Here is a 22,675-nt window from a genome sequence, read left to right on the forward strand (position 1 = left end):
TATCAGTGTGTGTGGTGTGTGTTTGTACATGAATGTGTGTTTGAAGCATGTGTGTGTGTGTGTGTGTCTGACGGCTCAGATGCACACACACACACACACACACAGATAAAACACCGTGGAGGTCAGTCGGTGTTGATCAACAGCGGGGCACAGCGGGGTCAAGGAATAGATCTGTGAAGACGAAACTCCCACACACACACACAGTGCTCCGTATTGATCTATAACATTTGTGAAGCGGGTCTGCAATAACAAAACCTGCACCTTCTGCGGTTATTGTATTATAGGATGTCCTCTATGGCTGAGGTTATAAGAAAACTGTTGAGATGTGATATCATCTCAACATTACCACAACAATACCTGGCCGCGGTGCACCCAGCACAGAGTACACACCACGCTGGACAGCCAGGGCATTGGTATTCAAGGTGTGCTGCGCTAGCTTTCAGCGCTATCTGATCATGCTCAGAGGACTTCCTGGCTTGCGCGAGCTGCTGCAGCAGCTACTTCCTGTGTCCCTGGGCGTCAGGTACACAACATCCTGTCTGTGCCAGAGACCGATCTGAGGAGGACAGGAAGGAGACATGACCTCCGAGCCATAGAACATTCCAGAAGCACCCTTTTGACCTACCTCCCAATGTACCATGACTGTTAACACATGTGGTTGTGACTGGAGTTCTTGGGAAGAAATTTGATAGCATACAATAATTGATCGAACTTTCCAATTTTCCCACTCTTGGTTTTTGTTTCTTTCTCGAACCCCTCTCTTCTTCATCCTCTCCGTTATTTTCTTTCCTCCTCCCCCGCTCTACTCTGTCCTCCATTCGTGTTTCCTTCTACCTTGACAAGACCGGAGCAAACGCTCATTGCTCTCTCTCCCTCCCTCTCGTTCTCTCCTGCTATTACTCTCTCTCTCTCTCTCTCTCTCTCTCTCTCTCTCTCTCTCTCTCTCTCTCTCTCACCTGCTCTCTCTCTCTCTCTCTCACCTGCTCTCTCTCTCTCTCTCTCTCTCTCTCTCTCTCTCTCACGTGCTCTCTCTCTCTCTCTCTCTCTCACGTTCTTTAAAGTCAGTTCAGGGGTGTCTCGTCCTCCAACACATCCTTCCACAGCTCCACAGTCGTAACCCTCCTTGTTGTTGTTTAATATTTGGCCTTGACTGGAAGGCCGGGCTGAGGTCAGCATTAACTGTGTGTGTGCGGGTGTTGGTGTGTGTGTGTTTGTAATACTCTCAATTAAAGGTTTGTTGACAGGTTGGATGAATGAAGTGCCATAAGAAACTTCAAAGACATGCAGATGCTGACAGCTCATTTTCTCTGTGGGCCACAAACAGTCAGTGATCAGGACAGAGAGCAGACAGTGGTGGTGTTGTTCTAAAGAAGACCATCTGGTTCCAGGTAAAGAGAGGTGTGTGTGTTCCTGTGTGTGTGTGTGTGTTCTTGTGTATTTGTCTGAGCATGTGATTGTTTGGTTTGAACCTTCCCCCTCAAACATGAAAAAGCGATCAGGTCAAACGTGAAACAGCGGTCAGGAAAGTCAAACAGGAAATGATGTAATGGCTGTTGGCATGGCAGCTGTGTCAGGAAAGGGACTTTTCTCAGGAACACCTGGGACGGAGAACATCTCAGAATCACATCTCAAATCACAGACTCTCTTCTAAACAACTGTGGAAATATGTTTGGACAAATCCATATTGGGGCACTGCTTACAACTTATGTTTGACTAAGTGTGAAAAAAAAGTTTCTAAAGGTTGAAAAAACTTGAGTGAAAAGGTGTAGGCAGTACTTAAACTTTGACTTCTCGTTTAAACATGAGTATCTGTACTTCTACTTGAGTAAAGGATGTCTGTACTTTTGCCATCTCTGGGGTTAGCTAGTTCATCGAGACATCTAGTGATAGCCTGTGTACCACCAAATTCAGCAGACGTCCCAACCTGCAGAGACTCATTTCCGGAAGGTGGCTTTCACATGAAGACACATGAGGTACCCCCTCAACCAGCACGTACACCCCCGCCCCCCCCCCCCTAACCCCCCCCCCCCTAACCCCCCCACCCCCCACCCCCTCCACCCAAACGCTGTCAAGACGCGCGATATGCACTTATCTCTAACAGAGATGACCATTTCACAGTCTCTCGCTCGCTCTAAATACAAAATCCCAGATTTCCGGGACATTGTATAGCATTTGCGGGCGTCAGGGAGCCGCTATTGAAATGCGGGAGACTCCCGGACCTTCCGGGAGTCTTGGGATGTGTGAATTCAGAGTCATGGTCAAAATAAACAGTAAATAAATCCCTACAAACAGCAGTTAAAGACCGCAATTCTCTAAATCACCACGTTTTCCACTGCAAAATAAATCACTTTGTGTACGTATAACCCACTCGAAAATAGCCTACTTAGTTATGTTTCTCTGCACATCATATTTGTCCAGTAGGTGGCAGTAGCAGTGGTGGGGCTGTATAGAGGGGAAACTGCTACTTTAGAAAGAAGAAGAAAACCGTTTTACATCAGAACGATTGTGAGCAAGAGGTATATTAAACATATTTAAGATAATAAGATAAGTTAAAGATAACATTTCTATTCTGCTGTTAATTCAGTTGTTTAAAAAATTGTGTGAAAATGTATTAATGATATGTGTATTGGATAAGTTTAAAACAAAAACAAATCGTAGTTGAACGTGAGTTTAATTATTTGAAGTAACTCCATGCTATGTTGAAGCTATGTTATTACGTGAACGCTGCGCGTCGGGCCTAACAACACCCTTGAACACGTACTTTATTGGCGATAAAGTACTGCCTCTCGTACCTTATTGCTTAAATATGCTAGTGCTTGAGTTTCATGTAGGCTATGTAGTGAATGCAAAGATTTAATAAGAGTTATATTTTCAGATCTGGTTAAGTTATTGAGAGAGTTATTGCCCTGCTATGCACGTTTTTTTTCTTTCTGGATACATGATTTGAGGGAAGGTTCCATTGGACGAGTTCGCCGTTGGACACGTGCAGCAGAAGAGCAGAGGGCGTGCACGGTCCTCTTGCCTGCAACACGGACTGTATTCTACTCACCATTCCTTCATTGCATCATACAGATAAGAACGAGCTCTCACCACACAAAAACATACTACCCGGGTAGATGCACTTTGGTTTATTATTTTGGGGTTATTTCATCAGAGCTCTGAAGTCATTGTATTTTCTTTATTTTCTCAACTTATGTGAAAGAAGGTTGAAACTAAGAGAAACAAGAAGGTCATAATGTTTGATATTTGATGTTTAATACATTCTGGCTATATAATCTGAGTCGACTATTCTGTATTTCTTCTTCTCTCTCTTCTTTTTGAAAAGTTCCTTAGAAAGGCAGCACTTCACTTAACCTTATAATAAGTGCCCCTTACATACGGCATATGCCTCTCGCAATCTCAGAACAACCTTGTTAGCCTGATCTCTGAAAAGAAATTGCAAAATTGGGCCGAACAAGAGAGAACAAGAGATACAAAAAAATATATATATACATGAAAAGAGGCGCACCTCCTTCATCCTCTCAAGGAAACTATCTCTCCATCATCTTGACGTGTCAGGCGCTGAGGAGAGATAACACACTTCAATAATTCCATTGTTCCTCTCAGACACCGGTTAGGGAGTCGGGCTATTAATCAGAAGATTGCTGGTTCGATTCCTGGCCGTGACAAATTACGTTGTGTCCTTCAGCAAGGGACTTTACCCTACTTGCCTCGGGGAAAATGTCCCTGTACTTACTGTAAGTCACCTGGATAAAAGCGTCTTCTAAATGTAAATGTGATTGATGTTGGCTAGACCCAAAATGTCTGCCATGTAGAAAATAGAAAACAAATATCTGTATTTTGTGTGTCTTTCAATTGTATTGAAAGGTCATGTAGTCAACATGTTTTCAAAAGATAACCCGATGCACCTCAGTGTGGAACCTATGAAAAAGTGTAAAAGTATAAAATGCTAATTTCTGCAGACGGGCTTAACATCCGGAAATTATATGCGGCAGGAAGTGCAAAAATAAATAAAGGCCTGCGCAAAAGGAACATCAAAAGCTTTGATGTTTCCTGTAAGGCAGTGTATTCCCTTTACAGTAGCCGTATCCGTGAACTACATAGCAGTCAGTGTTAATGAGGAGAGCCTAAATCCGCGCTACCCACAACTCCCTTGCGCTAATGAGATCATTGGCGGTGATGGAGAATTCTTTGCATACTACCACCTCAAGGATTCCTGATCCTGTCTGTGTGTGCGTGTGTGTGTAAGTAAGTATGTGTGCGTGTGTGTGAGAGAGAGAGAGAGAGAGAGAGAGAGAGAGAGAGAGAGAGAGAGATTGTCCTACTCCACTCCACAAGCAGCAGTTTTTCATTCAGCTGTCTATTTGCAGTAAATACTGTACTGATGGAAGTTGTAATTTGGAGTCAAACGTCTTCCTCTTCAGACACTTTCAGAAGCCAGAGACCAGCCTTCTGCCTCAGCACTTCAGCACAGTTCTCCATATCATGAATACCATATATACTGTATCATGTACCATGACAGAACTGATAGTTTTGTGTGTGTTATGCTGCATTACAAAATTAGCTGTTGGAATGTATTTCCGTTCTGAACGTAATGCCTTTGCCTCCTCAGTGAAAACCTTCTGTAAGAACCCCTGCAATTCAACATGGCGTCTGCATTCTTGGTTCCATTTTCGAGGTTGTGCCAAGCTAAAGTAGAACACTTCTACATTACCGACAAGAACACTGAAACGACAAGCAGGTAGTGATACCGCGCCACAGACGAGCGAAACCTAAACGAAACTGCAGACCAAACATCTTAGGGGCCGGTGTAGCCGTGATGTATCGTTCACTTCTCCAGCAATGTTGTGAAAGCCTTTTTACAGGTAGCTAGGTTTTAAGAGAGAGAGACGATAGCTATCTAATGCTGAGCTATTTTAAAACTGTGTCCTTTTTCCTGGCTGTACAAGGACTGGGGATCAGGGCTACGGTTGCTTTATAAGCTCTGTATCCAAACTTGTAAATGTTTTTTTATAACATTCATAATTCCATATCGTGGCCAATGTTCCTTTACCTCACTTAAACCCGGAGGGTGAAAAATTATTTTCTCTTTCTTTCTCTCTCTTGCTATTTCTTCCTCTCTCGCTCTCTGTCCGTAGCCTAACCAAAAACTTGTGCAGTAACCAACCGGGCAAGCGACAGAAACAGAGATACAGATAGAGAGGAGATTGAAAAAGAATGAGAGAGTGTGAAAAAGAGACCAAGTATGATAGAGAGAGAGAGAGAGAGAGAGATAGAGGGGAGGTTGTGTTAGGACGCACAGCTGTGTTGGACTCAGAGGGAGTTCTGCGCCACATGGAGTGACATCACGCTTTATTCTAGATGGAGGAGAAGGAGGTTAAATGAAAATGAACAGTCACTGCACCACCCCTCTCTGCTAATGAGCTGCAATTAGCTCACCATGCTGATGTCATGAACTGAAGGGGTACCGGGCTTGAGCAGGCCCTCATCTGGTCCACATTTAGACTCGACATTACACACCCAAAAGTGTGTTTGTGTCTCATCGCTGTCAGGCCCGTTGCTTGCTCAGTAATTATTGTTTGAGAAAGACTCTGGTGACAAAGGTGTGACACAGCGTTGGCGAGACACACACACAAACACACAGTGAAAACCATAGACTACACAGACGACATGTCTTTACTTAATAATGTGGTATCATGATATCTGGATCCCACCAGGACTTGCGGCAGGCAGAACTTCCTCCCCGTGCTGAACACCTAACTCCCGCCCCCATGAGTCACATTCACTTTGTTGAATAATGCATCCCTCTCTTCGAGAAGAGCCGACCTGTAAGCTTGTTAAATACTGCGTGTGAATCAGAGCTCCCTGAACTTGTCTCTCCGTGAGAGGCAGAGAGATGTGGAGGAATATGAGTGATCTGAGTTCCAGTCGGTCTCGGGAGAGGGAGACGGGACACCGTCGGGGCAGGGGACCTGCTTCAGTTGGTGGGAGGGTTCAAGTTCTGTCAGGTGTGTTGTGTTCTCATGGTACTTCTGGTCTTGATTCTGGTCCTGGTCCTGGCTTTAGTCCTGGCCATGGTCCTGGGTTTAGTCCTGGTCCTGATCCCCCCTCAAGGGGCCTAGGCCCTGGCCCTGGCCCTACCCCCTCAGTATCCAGGCCAGAGAGAGGCACTCCAGTCACAGTCTGGCCCAATCAGAGTCCTCCCCTGGGGCTCCGCCCAGACAAGCTCAGCTTTGAACACTGAGGATCAAAAACATGCATTTTCCTGGTGAATACATGCTGTCAGATCAGTGTGGCTTCTCTCCTGGGGGACGCCCGGTTAAACGACTCCCCAGGAGCCCCCTCCCCTCCCCCTGTCTGTGCTGCAGAGGGAAGGGGTGTCCCACTGCCATGACAGCTATACGGAGGGGTAGAATGAGTAGAGGGAGAGGTGAATCAGAAAGTGAGGCAGAGGGATAGAATAAGAAAGAGACAGAGTAGAGAGAGAGAGAGAGAGAGAGATAGAGAGAGAGAGAGAGAGAGAGATAGAGAGACGAGTCACACAGAATAGAGAGGAGAGGGAAATCAAGAATGTCAGATTGTGTGTGTGTGTGTGTGTGTGAGAGAGAGAATGATTTGTGACTTGATGTCCTCTATCCGTCCTCTCTGGTGGTGAAGCATTTGAAGGCGGGTGCTCTAATGTAGAGTGGCAGGTGGCCTGGGGCTTGTGTGTTGAGTCACAATTAGCCACAGGTGTCTCTCTCTCTGTCTCTGTCTGTCTCTCTCTGTCTGTCTCTCTCTCTCTCTCTATGTCTCTCTCTGTTTTTCTCTATGCCTCTCTCTCACTTGCCTGCCCCCGCCCCCGCTGCCTCCCTCTCCTCGACACAGGAAGCACCTTATTAGGACTAATTGATTTCCTCCTGGTACAAACTCATCACTCCAGACACATTTTCTCTTGGTTCAGCCAGGCAGACAGGAGGGAACAGGAGAGGTGTCCGTCTCCATTTCTCAACCGGCAGGAAGGGAATGGAAGTTGTGTGTGTGTGTGTGCGAATAGATGTTTGTGTGAAGCCAGCGTGTGTGTGTGCACAAACCTGTGTGTGTCTACGTGTGTGCACGCCTGTGTGAACAGGCGTGCGTGTTTGTGAAAGCGTGCGCGTAAGAAGGTGCGTGTGCTCATTAGAATCAGCGCTGTGAGAGCTAAATCAATGTGTTATTCAGAGGAGCCCAGCCCCTCCACTGACAGGCAGGAGACAGACGGCACAAAGGGAATGGGGAATGGATAGATGACGCTGAGTATGAGAGAGGGAGGAAAGAGAGGGAAATAGAGCGGGGGAAAGAAAAAAGACGGACTACGAATGAACGACGGATGGACGGAGGAGAAAGATAAGCGTGTTGCATTGCGGGGCGGCACTGAGGGTGACTGTGGCAGTCGAACACAAACGAAAAAAGATAGTTTCTCTCAGGTGTTTGCAGAGAGTGTCATCACTGTGTTCAAATGTACAATAATAATCATTTGAATTTGTCAATGGTTCTACAATTTTTTTTTTTTGAGTAACAGAACAGTAACCACTGATGCCATTAAGTCAGTTTATACTTCCAGATACAGTCAGTCACGAACAGAACCGTGTGTAATTCACCTATGCACCACTTTCCTGTTCACAACCATCCAAACAGCTCTGGATACATGCTGCAGAATCAGAGTCATATGATTCCCATTCAGCACTCCAGACCAGCCTGTCTCACACACACAGACTCTCTCTCTTTCTCTCTCTCTGAAACACACACACACACACAGACTCTCTCTTTCACTCTCTCTGAAACACACACATACGCAGACTCTCTCTCTTTCACTCTCTCTGACACACACACACATACGCAGACTCTCTCTCTTTCTCTCTCTCTGAAACACACACACATACGCAGACTCTCTCTCTTTCACTCTCTCTGAAACACACACACATACGCAGACTCTCTCTCTTTCACTCTCTCTGAAACACACACACATACGCAGACTCTGTCTCTTTCACTCTCTCTGAAACACACACACATACGCAGACTCTCTCTCTTTCACTCTCTCTGAAACACACACACATACGCAGACTCTCTCTCTTTCACTCTCTCTGAAACACACACACATACGCAGACTCTCTCTCTTTCACTCTCTCTGAAACACACACACATACGCAGACTCTCTCTCTCTCTGAAACACACACACACACACAGACTCTCTCTCTTTCACTCTCTCTGAAACACAAACACATACGCAGACTCTCTCTCTTTCACTCTCTCTGAAACACACACACATACGCAGACTCTCTCTCTTTCACTCTCTCTGAAACACACACACATACGCAGACTCTCTCTCTTTCACTCTCTCTGAAACACACACACATACGCAGACTCTCTCTCTTTCACTCTCTCTGAAACACACACACATACGCAGACTCTCTCAAACACACACACACACACACTTAACTGATGCAACATTTCCCCTGCAGTGTTCCAGGAGGAAGCCACAAGGATGCTCCTGTAGGGAAGGAATGAGCATGTCCATACTGGATACACACACACACACACACAGGAGGACGGGATGAAGAGAGATAGTGGGCGGAGTGACGTAAACACGCGGAGAGAGGAACAGATAGACAAAGAGACTGTGCAAGAGAAAAGAAGGAAAATGATACACCTTATGAACCTTGGTGCTGTCTGTGCATGTGTGTGTGTGTGTGTGTGTGTACATGTCTGTGCATGTGTGTGTGTGTACGTGTGTGTGTACATGTGTGTGTGTGCGTGCATGTGTGTGTGTACATGTGTGTGTGTGTGTCTGGGGTAGTTAATTCTGACTCAGGTAGAGAACAGGTAGTCTCTCATCTGAGTGGGTTTCCAACCACATACTACCCATATAGGTGTTCACAGAATAAAAAAGAGGTCATTTTTCTCTTTGAATTTCCCCTCTCAGATCAGGAAACGGGCTTAGAACAGCAAAGCCATCTTCAAAGCCTTACTTATTCACATGCTCAAGATATTTGTCACTTTGAAGGAGATAAAAAAAAAGAAAGAAAATCTCTTTTTCATCTTTAAATAAGTAGTACCAGATCTTTTTGGCAATTTCTTTGTTCTCAAAGTTTTCATACTGCTAGACGGTCCAAATAATAGGTCTAGAAACAATGACGACTTCCAATAATCTTTTATCTCAAAGATGAATAGTGAAGACTCGTGAATCGCTTGAATGGGTTAGGGTTAGCCCCTATAGATCCTTGCTTTCACTTTGTTTCCAACATATCACCTCCCTACAAAAGCAAACAGTACAATGGACCAAGGACTTGTGAAAGAATTGTACACAAAAAAAAATGCTTAAAAGGCAACATTTAGAGAACAATGCATGTCTCCTTCTATAGTGTGTTCCAACTCTTCTCTCCTTTCCAGACTTTGGAAAACCTCTGAGTGTTTCTGTTCTCCCGGGGGTACAGCCAGAGGGCCACAGTCCAGGTCTGGTGTTTGGATGTCCCTGTCCCCCTGTTGGGAGCCCTGGGCCCTGGGGAATGTGTTGGCTGCAGCTACGGCAGAGGCCGAGCACACCCACAATCTTATCTCCACATGACACTCACAGCTGGGTTTGGGCTGGAGGTGGAGGTGGAGCCTAAGGTGAGGGTGAGGCTGGGGTTGGAGCTGGGGTTGGGGTCGACAGCCTACTATCTCGCTCTCTCTTCCCTCCCTGAAAGGGGTTGATGGGGGGCTACAAACACATAAACACACATACAAACACACACACTGTCTTGCCCCTCTGAGTGTTTCTGATCTCCCGGGGGTAGAGCCCCTGCCTGCAGCGGTGACTTTAGGATCTCTGGAAATACTCCAGCTTGTTCAGCTTTGTTTTTCTGTGTTTATGTGGGTCAGATGTCTTTGTATGTGTGTGTGTGTATGTGTGTGTGGGTGTGTGTGTGTGTGGATGGAGAGGTCTGGAAATGATTAAGATAAGGGCCTGGGGGACGGGGGGAGAGTGGAGGAGGGGTCTGAACAGGAGGATGAACACAGTGCATCACATGTCTAAATTTAGCCAGGCTGAGGAAGTGTGGTATTCTGGGGGCTGGTTCCGGTCCTTGTTGTCACATTCCTAACTCTCTCTCCTTCTCTTTCTGGCCGTGTTCCAGCCTCCATATCGCGGAGTCGCTGACGATGCACGGCTACCCAGTTGTTGCTCTCTACGAGGACTCGGCGTGGACAAGGGTGGAGCTTGTTGTGTCTCAACCGTACACTTATCACCGTGGAAACCCACACCTCGACGGTCAACGAACCCCCAAAAAGACCCCTCCCCCCTGACGAGTTTCCGAAACAAAATCCAATGTCGGGTCTTCCTCTGAAGTTTGTTCAACAGCACACTGAACGAGCGGAAATAAAGGTGACCGGTGGAAAAGCGCGGGGGCCACTGCAACATTCATGGCCTGGTAGTAAACGTAAACAGGCAGGCCGATGGCCCAGAAGCCTAGTAACCAGCACGTTGTAAACAGAGACGGCTCTACCTCACCCTCATTAAACGGGACGGATAGGGAGCACGCAAAGCTGCTGGAGAGAGGCAGAGAAGGGGAGGTAAAGGTATGATTGGGAGAGATGGAGAGAAGTAGAAGGAGAGAGACGGAGATGGAAAGAGAGAGGAATGGGGGGGTTGGGTAAGTATGAGAGAGAAATTGAGAGAGGGAGAGAGAGAGACCAAGGGAGAGATATAGAGAGAAGCAGGAAGGAAAGGGGAGTCTTAAATAACGTGTGATAGAGATGGGATATGAGAGGAAGGGCGATATATATATATATATATATATATAGAGAGAGAGAGAGACAGAGAGACAGAGAGAGAGAGAAACAGCTGTTCCGCCCACACGCTCACCTGGGAGCCCCTGTCGGCCGGAGGTAGACGCCCGGGGGGTGGGGGGGGGGCCTGGGAATGTTCAACATCAATCGGAGCTGCCCTCGGAGCCGTCAGGAACGTAAGGGGAACAGAACAGGAAACTGGTCGAGTAACCCCTTCCTGTCAACGCCGGGGGAGAAGAAAAGCCTGGAGAAACACGAGTGTTTCCTTCCCTGTAGCTTGTGCAGCCGAGCGGTTGGAGACATCCAGCTATGACGGACACAGGGAAAGGATAACAGCGGCGTGGACTGACTGTGTGGTGTAGCCAGGCTTGCCTGAGCCCCCCTGAGACCTTGAGCACACAGCTTGTCACGCAGGAACATGGCGCCAGTCCTAACCCTCCTGCATGTGGATTCCTGGACATGGCACTCACGGTCCGGGCTTACACTGAAACTCACGCGACTCCAGGAAGCACAGCTGTCAGAAATGGACTTTGTTTTGTAGGAACTGTACACCCTTCTTTTACACTTTTAACTTTACGCTTTCCTGTAAGCAATAAATGAAGTTTTCTTCTCTTTTTGTGGAGTATAGAAATTGTTGAGTGGTGGTAAAAATGGTGCTTCTAAGAGTAAACATGTCTCATCTGCTATGCACCTAATGGATTCCATCATGCCTCTCTGAGAATGACAGTTATTTCTCTCGTCTGGTGAAGTACAACCAGATGCCTGCTGGATGTTTTTTCTTAGCCGGCCCATGTCTCTGCTCTGAAAGGAACACGATGAAGGCATCGTGGAATGCCACTCTGGAGTTGAGTAGAGAGGAGACGGAATTCATGGTTGGAAGACGAGGTGTTGTGAAGGACGAGTTCCAGACATAGCTCCCCCTGGGTGCTCGGGTTCTCTTAAGACCTTGAGATTCCTCTGAGGTAGAGACAGGCTCAACAGGTGTGTGTGGATTAGCACACTCGGCTTGAGTGAGTCAATCAACACAGTCCGCTTTTAGTCTCCCTGAATGCCCTGACTTTCTCTATCCCTTTTCAATGTGAAAAGAAAAGTAATTAAAACTTTATTTTTTTCTCTCTCTCTCTCTTTCTCTGTTCCCTTCAGTTGTTTTTGTTTTCCATTCTTGGAATGTGATGTACCAGAAGCCTACAGTGGTGACCTAATTTCCTTTCCTTCCAGAGCTGTGAGAACCTCCCTCACGTTCTCACTGCAGGTATAGTAAATATAATTTGTTACGGCGTGTGTTTAAGTCATTGCGAGGCCCAAAAACGTGAGGTACTTTCCGTAGCTGCACTTGGAAGAGGTGGACAGACCAATGGAAGAATGGTGGGGCTAAAAGGTGAGTCTCTTTTTCTCACTCTCTCTCTTTCTCTCTACCTCTCTCTCTCTCGTTCTCTCTCTCTCACTACCTCTGTCTCTCTCTCCGCCCTTGTCTCCAGCTGTAGGCTATTAGTCTATCTCCAGCCCACAGGAAATGAGCAATCATTTAGAGCTGACAGGTACATGGAAGAATCTCCTCAGCTCGCCTCGTGAACATCTAGCGGGTAATGCTCCCCAGCAGTCTGGTGGATAACAGTGGTGGGGCCCTTTTCACTCACCTGGGGAGTCACTTTCTGTTCAAGCTGAATGCAGAGTGTCTGTTCTAGTGTGTGTAGTGTGCGTGTGTGTGTGAGAGAGAGAGATTTTTCAAGTCTGAGTGCATGTCAGCATGCTCACATAACACACTGTGTCCTCTCACCGCTGGTTGCCTCTGGTCGCTCTTCTCTGCTTCCCTCCATCCTGCTCCCTTTTGCTCTGCTTTCTCCTCTTGTCCTCTCTCTGTTCTGCTCCTCTCTCCTTTCCTTCCTCTCTTCTGCTCTCCTCCTCTCTTCTCTTTTCTTCTCCTCTCTTCTCCTCAGCTCTTCTCTGCTATCCTCCTCTCTTCTCCTCCTCAGCTCTTCTCTGCTATCCTCCTCTCTTCTCCTCCTCAGCTCTTCTCTGCTATCCTCCTCTCTTCTCCTCCTCAGCTCTTCTCTGCTATCCTCCTCTCTTCTCCTCCTCAGCTCTTCTCTGCTATCCTCCTCTCTTCTCCTCCTCTCTTCTCCTCCTCTCTGTTCCACTCCGCACATCTCCTCTTCTCCTCTCTGCTCCTGCTTTCTCTCCTCTCCTCCTGTTCTCTGCTCCAGCTCCAGCCTGATTAACATCTGACTCCACAGATGGCTGAAAGTAACAAACAGCTGGCTCTGTAGCTTCACAGGGTCACCACACACACACACACACTCACATACACACACACACACACACACACACACACACTCATACACAGACACAATGTCTGTTCACACATTTTGGTGCTAATAAGTCCACAATGCAGATAACAAATTTAGCAACAGTCACTCCTACAGTGTATCCACATAACAGGGCTTGTAACAAATGTAAATTAAATGGTTCATTTCCATAAATTAGCTCATAAAGGAATTGAAATAGGAAATATAAATGTGAGTACTTTCCTGCTCGTTAACCCTGAAAGTAGTGTTTGGTTGGCAGGATTAATGAAACAGGATTCAAGGGAACCATCATTACAACACCACATTGAACGGATGGAAAGCAAGATTATTCGTCCCTGGACGTCGTTCTTCACAAATTATATATTCCTGTCTTAATCCTAAACTCATTTAAAATGTGCTCAAAATTAAAACATATATATGAGGTATATCTATGAACTCTCCTTTCATACTAAAGGCTGTTAACCCTTCTTTATGATGTTAGAAATGTCACGCTTACAGAAGCCTTAGAAAGATTTAAATTTCTCTTTCTAGTCATTCTGCCAGCTCCTTGAAAAACCAACGTTCCTTCTCAAGTTCTTAAATATCTTCATTAGCTGTTTCACAAATTGAGCTGATTCAATAATTTCATTAAAATATGACAATGGGAGGCTTGCATTTAAAAAGCTTGAGTGCAATTATCTCCGAACAAAATAAGCCCCCTTGCCATTAGAACAGCCTCCTTGTTTCCGCTCCAAGGATCTACGTTCATCATCGAGTCCCTGATGCTCTCTCCCAGTTGTCTGTTGTAGGTCAGGCTGCCTGAAGCCCTTCGTAGCGAAGGCAGGGCGGTGGATTGCCTTCAAGGTGATCAGACACCTTCCCATCCTGCTGTTCTTGGATCAGCTATCAGACAGTTTAATGTTTGCATTTCAAGTCAGGAGTGGAGGGCCCTCTCGCTTTGAGCAGTAACTTGTGAATCTCTTTTACGTGTGAAAGAGAGAGAGGGGGATAGAGAGAGAGAGAGACAGGGAAAGAGAGAGAGACAGGGAGAGAGAGAGAGATAGGGAGAGAGAGAGACAGGGAAAGAGAGAGAGAGATACAGGGAAAGAGGGAGAGAGAGAGAGACAGGGAAAGAGAGAGACAGGGAGAGAGAGAGAGATAGGGAAAGAGAGAGAGACAGGGAAAGAGAGAGAGACAGGGAGAGAGAGAGAGACAGGGAAAGAGAGAGAGAGAGACAGGGAAAGAGGGAGAGAGAGAGAGAGAGAGAGAGACAGGGAAAGAGGGAGAGAGAGAGAGAGAGAGAGAGAGAGAGGGAAAGAGAGAGAGAGAGAGAGAGAGAGAGAGAGAGAAGGGGGACGGAGATGATACTTTGTGTGCTCAGGTAAATATTAATATTTAAGTATCTTAGCTCTCACACGTTTGCTACACACGCTGCATGGTGTTCAATTTGAGAAGGAGCACTTAGGATCTTGCATGTCTACTGTTAGCAGCAACACTGCTCTCTTCTGCTTGTCTCCAGCCAGCTTTGCCTTGCCTAGCCTAGCCGGCTATAAACTTACATAGATTAAACTAGCCTTACCTAAATTAACCCAGTGTTAACAAGCCTAGCCTAGTCTAAACTAACCTAGTTGAAATTTGCCAAGCCTAAACTAATCTAATGTAAACAAGCCTAGCCTAAACTGATGTAATGTTACAGTAACATGCCTATAGCCTAGCCTAAACAAACCTAGTTGAAACTAGCCTAGCTTAAACTAACCTACTGTACCCTAGCCAGCCAAAACAAACCTAGTTTCAACTAGCCTAGTTTCAACTAGCCGGGCCCACTCTCACCTGAGGTTGTATTTCCTGGTGATGTGTTGACACACATCATTCTGACGTGACCTACCTCACATGGGAACATCCCAGACAGAGGAAGAGGTGGATTCAGTGAAATATTGAGACGAGGCTGGAGGGGAGAGAGAGAGAGAGACATGAATCTTACAGTTGATTTGTATCACTCTGCTAGACGCGCTGTCGAACGGCAAGGTGCATGCTGGGAGAGAGAAAAGTGAGGTGTGGCTGATTGAGATCGACAAAGTGCATTTAGCGTCAAAGTATTAGACGAGGGAGACGTCACACTGCTGTGTGCTGGAGGTAGAATGGAAGGGTTGGGGGAGGAGGAAGTGGGAGAGGGGGGTAGAGGGGAAGTGGAGGAATAGGACTATAGAGGTGTACACCTGTCGGCAAACAGGCAGTTAACCCAAAGGGACAGACAGACGGATTCTGACGGGAGTCTTCCAGCCTCTCCATTCTCTCGTTTCCTCACATTTGTCTTTTTTTTTTTAATGCTCCTCTCATCATCCCTGGCTGCCCTTCTTTTCTGGCTTTCTCTCTGTCTCACTCCCTCCCTGCCTCTTTCTATCTCTCGCTTTCCCACTCTCTGTCTCCCTCCCTCTCTTTCTCTCTCTTTCCCTCTTTTTCTGTCTCTTTCTCTCTCTACTGATCTCTCTCTTCTCTCTCACTCCCCTTCCTTTCTTTCAAGTTACTCTCTCTCTTTTTCTCTCTTCATCGTTCTCTCTCATCTTACTATGATTCAGAGACCTTGTTGCTCTTCAGTAGGTAATGTAAACACACGTGTTTGTGTGATTGCAATTTCTCAATATTAGAGACTGTGCAGAGAGCTGTTCTGGGAAGCGACTTGACTTACGAGAGTACGGTAGATGTTCCTGTGCCAGGAATATTTATTCATACAACATAATTTATCCGCTGGAAAAGGCTTGATGCGCAGGGAGAGTTTGACTTTCATTTGAATAATGTCAGATGAAATGAGTCATGTTGACGACCTCGTAACCGCTCAGTGTTCCAACAGACAGCAGCATCTGTGAAGCCACGCCGCTTGTATCCCAGCATACAGTGCGAGTGGTTCAGCTAAGATGAGGTCATCGGCAACACTCTGTGAGGTGTAGTGGGGTCATGGGGCAGTATAGAATTTTGATACGGAAGTTGGCAAGAAAGGTGCATACGATAAACATATAAGAATCTTAAATATAAAAAGTCTAAATAATTCTAAAATAATTCTATTCAATGTAAGATATAAGATGTTATGTTATAAGATGGTGACATGGCACATATTAACATATTTAAAACATGGATTTTCAATGTGAACGCTATACAGAATTATAACTAGAGAGAGGAACTCTGTGAGAGAAAAAACCCCAATATAGATCCATTTTCAGTTCGGGTACCTTCCCTTGAATGTTTCTTTCATTAACAACCTTATATAGGTGTTGTTTGGAATGCAAAATGGTTCTGTCTGCCTGAATAAAGGTTCTTAATTCCATTTCAAATGGTTCCCATGGAGGGACAAATGGTTCTTTGGGACATTCTTCCTTCCATACTTCCATTCCTGTATGACGTGGAACATGGAGGTCACCTGCTTTCCCTCACTGAATTGCTCCTCCCAAGGTTTCTTCATTTTTTTCTCCTCTAATTGGTTTTTCTGTGAGTTTCTCCTTGTCTTCCTAGAGGGTTAAGGTTTGTTGAGGGCAGTTCTGTGGGTGTATGTGAAGCCCTCTGTGACATTACTTGTAAAAGGGGGCTATACAAACATTTATATTTGCTGCTACTCCCTACAAGTCCTCATGTCTGTGGATAGTTAGTTAGTTATATAACGATGCCTGTATGGAAATGGTTGAAGTCATTGTGAATCCTCTGTAGTGCCATCCCTCATATACAGTCACTGACATACACATACATCAGCACATACACATGTTTATCATTTCCACACCGAGGTCTTTTCATTCAGTCAAATACATTCCCTGGCATTTAGCTCCTGAATAATCCTCGGTTCATCCTGTAATCACCCTGTCATTCTTCTCCTGCAGACAGCGTGTAGTATTTTACACGTCTGAACAAACGCTATGCTACCAAACCCCTAAGACACCTCCTGTTGGAATAATGTGTATGTGTCATGTGGTTAACTGACTGCTCTGGCATTACCCAGGCTTGGCGCTGCTGCCTGCTGCCCTGAGAGGGTGAATCATGGTTATTACTCTCCACCCGGGGGTTCTCTAACCCAACCCAGAACAGATCAGCTACTTGTGTCCTTCCAAGAACCAGGAGGAGGTTGGTGGTGGAGACGGTTGGGGTGGAGGGGGTGGGGAATGTTGTTTTAACAGTATTAGCATTGTACATTACATAAGTGTAATGTTTCATATATGTATATACATATGGAACATGAATGGGTCTGTTTGATCAAATCTTGTTTTTCCTTCACCAGTTGTTTGATGGATGGGTAGATGGGTGGGTAGGTAGGTAGGTAGGTAGGAGAACATTGCTGCATAACAGCAATGTATCATAACAAGTTGACAAGGGATTCAGGTGGCTGAGCGGGTAGAGCATCGGGCTATTAATCAGAAGGTTGCCAGTTTGATTCCCGGCCGGTGCACATGACGTTGTGTCCTTGGGCAAGGCACTTCGCCTTACTTGCCTCGGGGAGAATGTACTTATTGTTAGTTGTTCTGGATAAGATGTCTGCTAAATGTAAATTCAACATAACTCCCAAGTTGACACCCCACAGATGAAGTGTTCATCTGTGTTCTGGTACAGCTTGGAGTTTAGATGTGGAGCAGGTAATGGCTGTTTATAGATTGAGAGACGCCGTTATCAGATAAACCCCTCGGTTGGGTCTAAGGTAAAACACCCCCATCTTCAGCTTCTAATAGATCCAGTGACACGTGTTATTTAGCGACTCAAAGTCCAGAAGGGTAATCTGGCCAGGCAGGTGAACCAAAGGTCAACCAGCTGACCAGGTCAACAGGTGTGGATGACAACACCACACACACACACACAGAGAGAGAACAACAGGTGAGAGGTGAGCAGATGACCAGACACATTATCACCCGTAGACCTTTGTTTACTAACCAGTGAATCAATAGGTGTGTTCCTGGTTCCTGGCACTGGGATTAAAACAGAACCTTTTCTGGTTACAGACTGAGTCATACAGGACAGGAACAGAGGCTATGATGGCATCGCGCCTCACTTCCTCTCTCTGCAATGTACACACAGTATGTGTGTGTGTGTGTATATATGGTGTGTGTGTATATATGGTGTGTGTATGTGTGGATGTGTATATATAGTGTGTATGTGGATGTGTATATATATAAGTTTCAATATTATATACATACATATAAACATACATATAAACATACATATTTACATACATATAAACTTATCATATGTATATATGTTATACATATATATATGTATATATATATACGTTTCAATATTCCATATGTTTAATGTATGCACCTCCCTGCCAAAATAAATTCCTTGTTTGTGCAAACATTCATGGCGAATAAAATCCCTTCTGATTCTGACATGGTGTGTGTGGATGTGTATATATGGTGTGTGTGTGTGTGGATGTGTATATATGGTGTGTGTGGATGTGTATATATGGTGTGTGTGTGTGGATGTGTTTATATGGTGTGAGTGGATGTGTATATATGGTGTGTGTGTGTGTAGACACACTGTCCCAGATGGACTTAGCACTACAGCAGTAAGAGCCCATACCTGGAGGCTGACCTCATCTGCTGCTGAAGTACTGGACACGTGAGACCCAACCACATATCACAGGCGTGTGTGTGTGTGTGTGTGTGTGTGTGAGGGTAGATTACTTAGCTTGTCTGTTGTTCTTTCCCCTTTGCCTCATACACTCACCATGGGGAGACTCCATTTAAAAAGTCCCTGGCCACTCGTTCATAAGTGATTTATATTCGCATTACTCATAAAGACACACAATTACATTAGTCATTTCTATACCAGAGCACCTATCTGTGTGTGTGTGTAAGTGTGTGTGTTCTGATGGGTACAGCAACACACAACACAAAGCTAATGGATTTGTTCAGTCTAACAAAAGGAAAATGGCCATATTAGCAATACAATGGCGCGGTTTCACGTCAGTACACAAGCTCTCTTGAAACAGGTTGCAAATGTTTCCATGCCTGATAATAGCTCCTCACTCTCATGGTAGAACCCCTTCTGCAGCTCCTACCCCAACCTGGTGCATCTCAATAGAAACCTCACAGGAAGTGGTCATTAGAGATGTGGTTCCCAGGAATGCACCCAGCTTCTGAAAGACACAAAACACAGAGCCCAGTGGCTGCTGGCGATTTAGCATTGAAGGTAATTACAATAAAATGCTAAACAATTTCACGAAGAAAAAAGAAAAAATAAGAAAAAAAAAGATCTTAAGGCTGAGAGTCTTTCAGTGACAGCTTAGAATAATAGCAGTCCATTTCCTTGTTCTAGGATCCAGCTGCACAATGGTACCTGCAGTTGTGTTGTTATGGAGAGAGGCTTCCTGGCTTTGAGGGATTCATCGTGCTCCAGACTCGCAGCAGGAAATTCAATTAAGCCAACAGCAAAGGGGACGAGAACATCACCTGACTGCAGCCGTGATGCTGTGACTGCACATGTGTGTGTGTGTGTGTGTGGGGGGGGTGAGTGTGTCTGCTTGGGTAGTGTATGTGTTTCTGTGTGCATGTGTGTGTGTGTGTATGTGTGAGCATGAGAGAGAGATTTTTAAAAAAGTCAGAGAGAGAAAGGGAGAGACCATGTGTACCCGTTCAGCTTGTAGAACACTACTCTCTGCAAAACAGGCCTAATTCACATCTCAGCACCTTTTTTTCCACCTTCCTCTTTTCGTGAGTTAAATATAAATCACGCCCCGTCTCATGTTCTTTCCTTACAGTAGGTTACGCAACACCTGACACACATATTCCAACAGAAGCACAGTGCCTCCTCAAGTGATAATAATGTATTCAGTCAGCGGAGAAGCCTTTACCAATGGCAACGTCTGGGTGTGGGATTTGAACCTGCAACCTCTTGTTCTGCAGTGCTGTCAAAGCCTAGTGGAGCTACCATGGAGATGGGCTCTTATGGGGGGTGAGAGAGACAGGGGGGATTGTCCAGTAGGCTGCCACCATGCTGGGGGGTGGGGGTGGGGGGTGGGGCAGTCCAGGGCCCTCCCACTCCCCCAGGGAAACCTGATCGTGGGCAGGTACGAGAATAGCTCGGTGGGCCTGCGAATGCTGCTCCTGTGACCCGTCCCAACCTCTCGTTTGACTTGCGTTTTGATCCCCCCTACAGGGGCCCGGAGGGGAGGATGAAGCCTGGACCTGGGTCATCAAGGGGCAGGTTCCGTCTCCTCTCCCACTCTCCTCTCCTGGGGTGCTTCCAGGAATTTTGGGCCCCATAAAAAATAGTTTTTCATTTTTTGGGGGCCCCTGTCAGTCAGGGGCCCTTAGAATCGTCATAACTCCCCTCCCCCCCCCCCCCCCATACGGTGCCCCTGCTCCTCTCACTCTCCTTTCTCACTCTCCTGTCTCTTTCTTTCCTCTCTCTATCCTCCCTTTCCTCTCTCTATCCTCCCTTTCCTCTCTCTATCCTCCCTTTCCTCTCTCTATCCTCCCTTTCCTCTCTCTATCTCTCTTTTGATCTTATCTCTCCTTCAGCCCCAAACACGTGAGGGCCGCACTTTGTTTTGGCCGATTGAAGATCAAGAGAACAGAATGTGACTGTGAAGTCTGTTTCTGTTTCCTGCTTGTGAGTGATGGCGTCAGCACTATTGATCACCTGTGTATCTGATCCCAGACTAATGATGGTGACATCATGTTCTTACCTGAACAACACCTGACTCTGGTCTCTCCTCACTCACTTTCAGTTTGCGTTGTGTTCACTTAGTTATTTTTTTAAAAAATTTGGGTCAATGTATTTGTTTTTATTTGTGACTACAGCCTACATTGGGATTTCGATAGACCCAAAAAATCTTAATGTGCTGGCCAGGCTTAGTAAGTACAATCATTGATATGAGTCTGTTGTGCTTAACTAGGCTTAATCATTGCAATGTATAATCCTTATTAGGATTATGATGTTTTTGTTTTGGTAATTGTCTGAATACTCAAATAAGTACAAATCACGAACTATAATAGTGTTATGTCTGTCCTGCTTCATGGTAGACTACACACAACACCAGGATTAGTCCAGCGCCTTCTTCGTCATGTGAATAATTATAAACCTCCACCTGTTTTTTTTTGTTTTTTTTACAACCAAAGCGGCAATGTTTATAAGTTCAAGACGGTTGTCACTCATCGATTTGTTAACCGTAAAACCCTCTTGCTGTTGTCCATCATTCATTATGTCGAGTAAAAGCACAGGGCAGCGAATCAAGTATCTGCGCAAAATGCTCGAGGGGTTGGGCCACGGCGCCGAGGGGGGACGGCCAACCACAGCATGTGCAGCCAGTAGGAGGGACCATGCGCTGAGGTGTTCGAGAAGGTGATGTCGTAAAGCAAAGAGTGTCGTAAACCAGGTGCAGGGGAGGGAGGTGGGAGGTGGAGTGCAGAGAGGAGGGGTCCGGGAGGGGGAGGGGGGGGGGGGGGGACTCTCCGGCAACATTCAGACAGAGCGAAAGGATCATGGCGGATGGCCCCAGGTGTAAGCGCAGAAAACAGGCGAACCCGAGAAGGAATAACGGTAAGTTAAACTCGCGAAAAAAACAAAAGGAATCGTTTCAGTTGGATGGACTACGTGTTTTCCTATTCTGACAACTGTTGTTTTGCCCTACTTTTGGACTTTTGGAAGAACGTTGTGTGAGTTAAAGTGCAATGAAGTAGCTAGCGAGTCTATATTCCAATGTGCTGTACCGTTATACCTGTCTTGCTTCTCTCTCTCCGCCTAGCGGCTCTCGAGCTATTTCAGTGTGGACCGTTACACGCTCTATCCTGCAAAAGGGAGCGCCAGCGTTGTGTTCACTTAACTATATTTGCTATTCGGTTAAAGTGTTATGTTCTGTGTGTGACTAATGCTTAAATTAAGTCACTGGCGCCACTCTTCGCTCTGCTTATGTTGAAACTTACGGGATGGATAAGGAAGCTGTTGGTTAAACTTGCCCCGATCATGCATTCGGGCTTTCAAGCTACTGGTTCACAATTCAGTTTCACAGTGTAGCCTACTTCGAAGGCTAGATTATTTTAGTTGAAGTGCAGTCTGCTCGCATGAAATGTTGAGCTCAACTGATCTGAACCCCGATTTGGTAGCTGTGTTTGTTTATCGCGTTGTTGCTGTTGTTTGACAACCCCTTATATTGCAACGCTGCAGGTTGAATCTTTTTATTGTTAAGGTAAGAACTATTAGACCATTGTTTCGGTATCAGAGTGCTTAACTTTTTTCCACTTTGCGCCACACAAACGATTCGAATTTGGTCCTGTAATCGGCATTGAACGATAGGGTAAAACCTTTTTGTCTAAAATTACACAATAGTATTGCAGACAACTTTATCTTGTCACGTTTGACTCTTGCGGAAGGCTGGGCAGCAGGTCCGATTGTGGTTTGAGCAAGTTCATGATGTTGATAAAGCTGAATTTTGCGCAGTGATACACCTTATAAGGAGTGGACTTTTAACACATGGTCACATAATTTAAAACAATCTAAAACAGTAAATTCGCAGCGTAGATGAAGGTGACTTGTATAGTTTTTCCCATCAATTAGATTTGCAAAAATGTTATTTTTACAAAACATGCTACTGATTCGATTTGAATAGTAACAATGGAAAGAAAGTTTAGGCT

At 45.7% G+C, this 22,675-nt stretch overlaps 1 protein-coding gene and 1 long non-coding RNA gene across 2 annotated transcripts in view; both read left to right on the plus strand.

The window, feature by feature from the left end:
* The first annotated feature begins 2,376 nt into the window (after window positions 1–2,376).
* On the plus strand, window positions 2,377–10,617 carry LOC146271964 (uncharacterized). The gene is made up of 4 exons (XR_014767168.1): window positions 2,377–3,737; window positions 4,613–4,741; window positions 9,409–9,627; window positions 10,134–10,617. It is a non-coding gene; the product is annotated as an uncharacterized LOC146271964 (long non-coding RNA).
* A 10,858-nt stretch (window positions 10,618–21,475) lies between these two features.
* Window positions 21,476–22,675, plus strand: part of LOC146271965 (zinc finger E-box-binding homeobox 1-like) — a 44,726-nt gene continuing 43,526 nt past the window's right edge. The window contains exon 1 of the mRNA XM_084707647.1: window positions 21,476–21,584. Within this exon, the coding sequence (XP_084563773.1) occupies window positions 21,527–21,584 (58 nt within the window). The 5' untranslated portion in view covers window positions 21,476–21,526. The remainder of the gene's footprint in view (window positions 21,585–22,675) is intronic.

The sequence above is a fragment of the Hypomesus nipponensis genome, chromosome 10, assembly GCF_054491055.1.
Source record: "Hypomesus nipponensis isolate SF chromosome 10, ASM5449105v1, whole genome shotgun sequence".
NCBI lineage: Eukaryota > Metazoa > Chordata > Actinopteri > Osmeriformes > Osmeridae > Hypomesus > Hypomesus nipponensis.